Source organism: Sinocyclocheilus grahami, unplaced genomic scaffold, assembly GCF_001515645.1.
Source record: "Sinocyclocheilus grahami isolate Dianchi unplaced genomic scaffold, SAMN03320097.WGS_v1.1 scaffold9551.1, whole genome shotgun sequence".
Lineage (NCBI taxonomy): Eukaryota > Metazoa > Chordata > Actinopteri > Cypriniformes > Cyprinidae > Sinocyclocheilus > Sinocyclocheilus grahami.
This window is the reverse complement of record NW_015512692.1, coordinates 1-1,444: the sequence shown is the minus strand read 5'-3', so window position 1 is coordinate 1,444 and position 1,444 is coordinate 1. Positions and strand designations below refer to the sequence as shown.

At 35.9% G+C, this 1,444-nt stretch overlaps 1 protein-coding gene across 1 annotated transcript in view; it reads left to right on the top strand.

The window, feature by feature from the left end:
* Nucleotides 1–802, top strand: part of LOC107578284 (SLIT-ROBO Rho GTPase-activating protein 1-like) — a gene marked incomplete at its 3' end in the record, with an annotated part of 7,251 nt that extends 6,449 nt beyond the window's left edge. The window contains exons 10-11 of the mRNA XM_016264252.1: nucleotides 223–357; nucleotides 445–802. Of these exons, the coding sequence (XP_016119738.1) occupies nucleotides 223–357; nucleotides 445–802 (493 nt within the window). The remainder of the gene's footprint in view (nucleotides 1–222; nucleotides 358–444) is intronic.
* Between the last annotated feature and the right edge of the window lie 642 nt (nucleotides 803–1,444).

The window sequence follows — 1,444 nt, the reverse complement described above, 5'->3', positions numbered from 1 at the left end:
TTTATTTTTATTTTTAACAGTGGTGACTAATTCCCACTTAACGTCTGTAGTACTTGGTATTTTGGCAGAAATTGTATCATAGTAATTGTAAGGAATTTGAAGTTTGTTCTTTTTATGTAACACATTGGCTAATTAAATTTCCTTCTAAAACTCATTTTGATCAAACGAATAGCTTGATGTGAAAACGGATGAATGAATGAACTTCTGAATTATATATTTCAGGGATGAAGCCATGTCAGACACTCTGAGCCAGAAAGCAGACAGTGAGTCCAGCACTACACCTTCAGATGAAGTGAGCTCCAGACGGTCACTGGCGTCTCCGACTGAGCCAAGAGTCCCTGAGACCTTCATCAGCCGGTGAGCACACACACACTCTGGCCTTCAGTCTCCTAGTCACTTTTCTCCTTGCATTTCACTTTATGAATTCCTCCCTTCTCTCTTCAGACACCGGAAGCGGACGGAAGCCCTCCTGCGCCGCGTCCCTGGTCGCTTAAACGACGGTCACTGCCATGGCAATGGGCTGGAACGTAGCTCTCCTCCCGTAACGGTGACGGTAACGGGGCATTTCAGCCCGCGGGAGCTGCTGCGTGGGAACAGCTGTGTGGACAGTCCTGAGCACCACAGACGCACGGGACACAACGCCAACTCCAACGGCAACGTCACTGCCAACATCAGCCAACATGAGTCCCTGCGCAGGGACAGAGAGCGGGAGAGTCCTCCGATACGCCAGTCACCATCTGCACTGCATTGTGGGTTACCTATTCAACGCTCCCAGACGCTGAACCCGCACACAATGGCACAGGTTTGTTATGAACAGACATGCAAATGGGCAAATCTCGCAAAAACATGTTCCTGACATTTCAGTCCCAAAATTAAAAGGAAAGAAAATAAGTTGTGTTATTTTACATATAGAAATGAAACCACTTTGTAGGACTGTTAAGATTTTTTGCATTGACATTTTTACAGTTAAGCACATTTTTCAGATTCTCATATAATTGTTCAATAATGTGTGTAATGTATAGTTAGTTTATATTAGTTTTAGAAAAGGCTTTGCATTGTTTAAAATATTGATAAAATGAATAATCAATTAACAATAATATAAATAAAAAACTATATTACATATAATATTTATATAATTTTTTATATATTATTTAATCATGTGTATTCAATGTATAGTCATTTTATAATATAATAATTTTGGAAAATGTTAATTAATTTACAATTTTGATTAATTGGTGAATTATTTAACAATAATATAAATTATATTAGGTATTATAATATCTATGTACCATTTTTATATTTTGATTTCACTATTTGTGTATTAGATGTATCCATTTATATATTATTCATTTTTGAAAATTAATTTAGAATTAATTAAAAAAATTTAAATATACAGTTAAGATTAAATTTAATAATTGGATTCACAATAATATAAATAATAAAT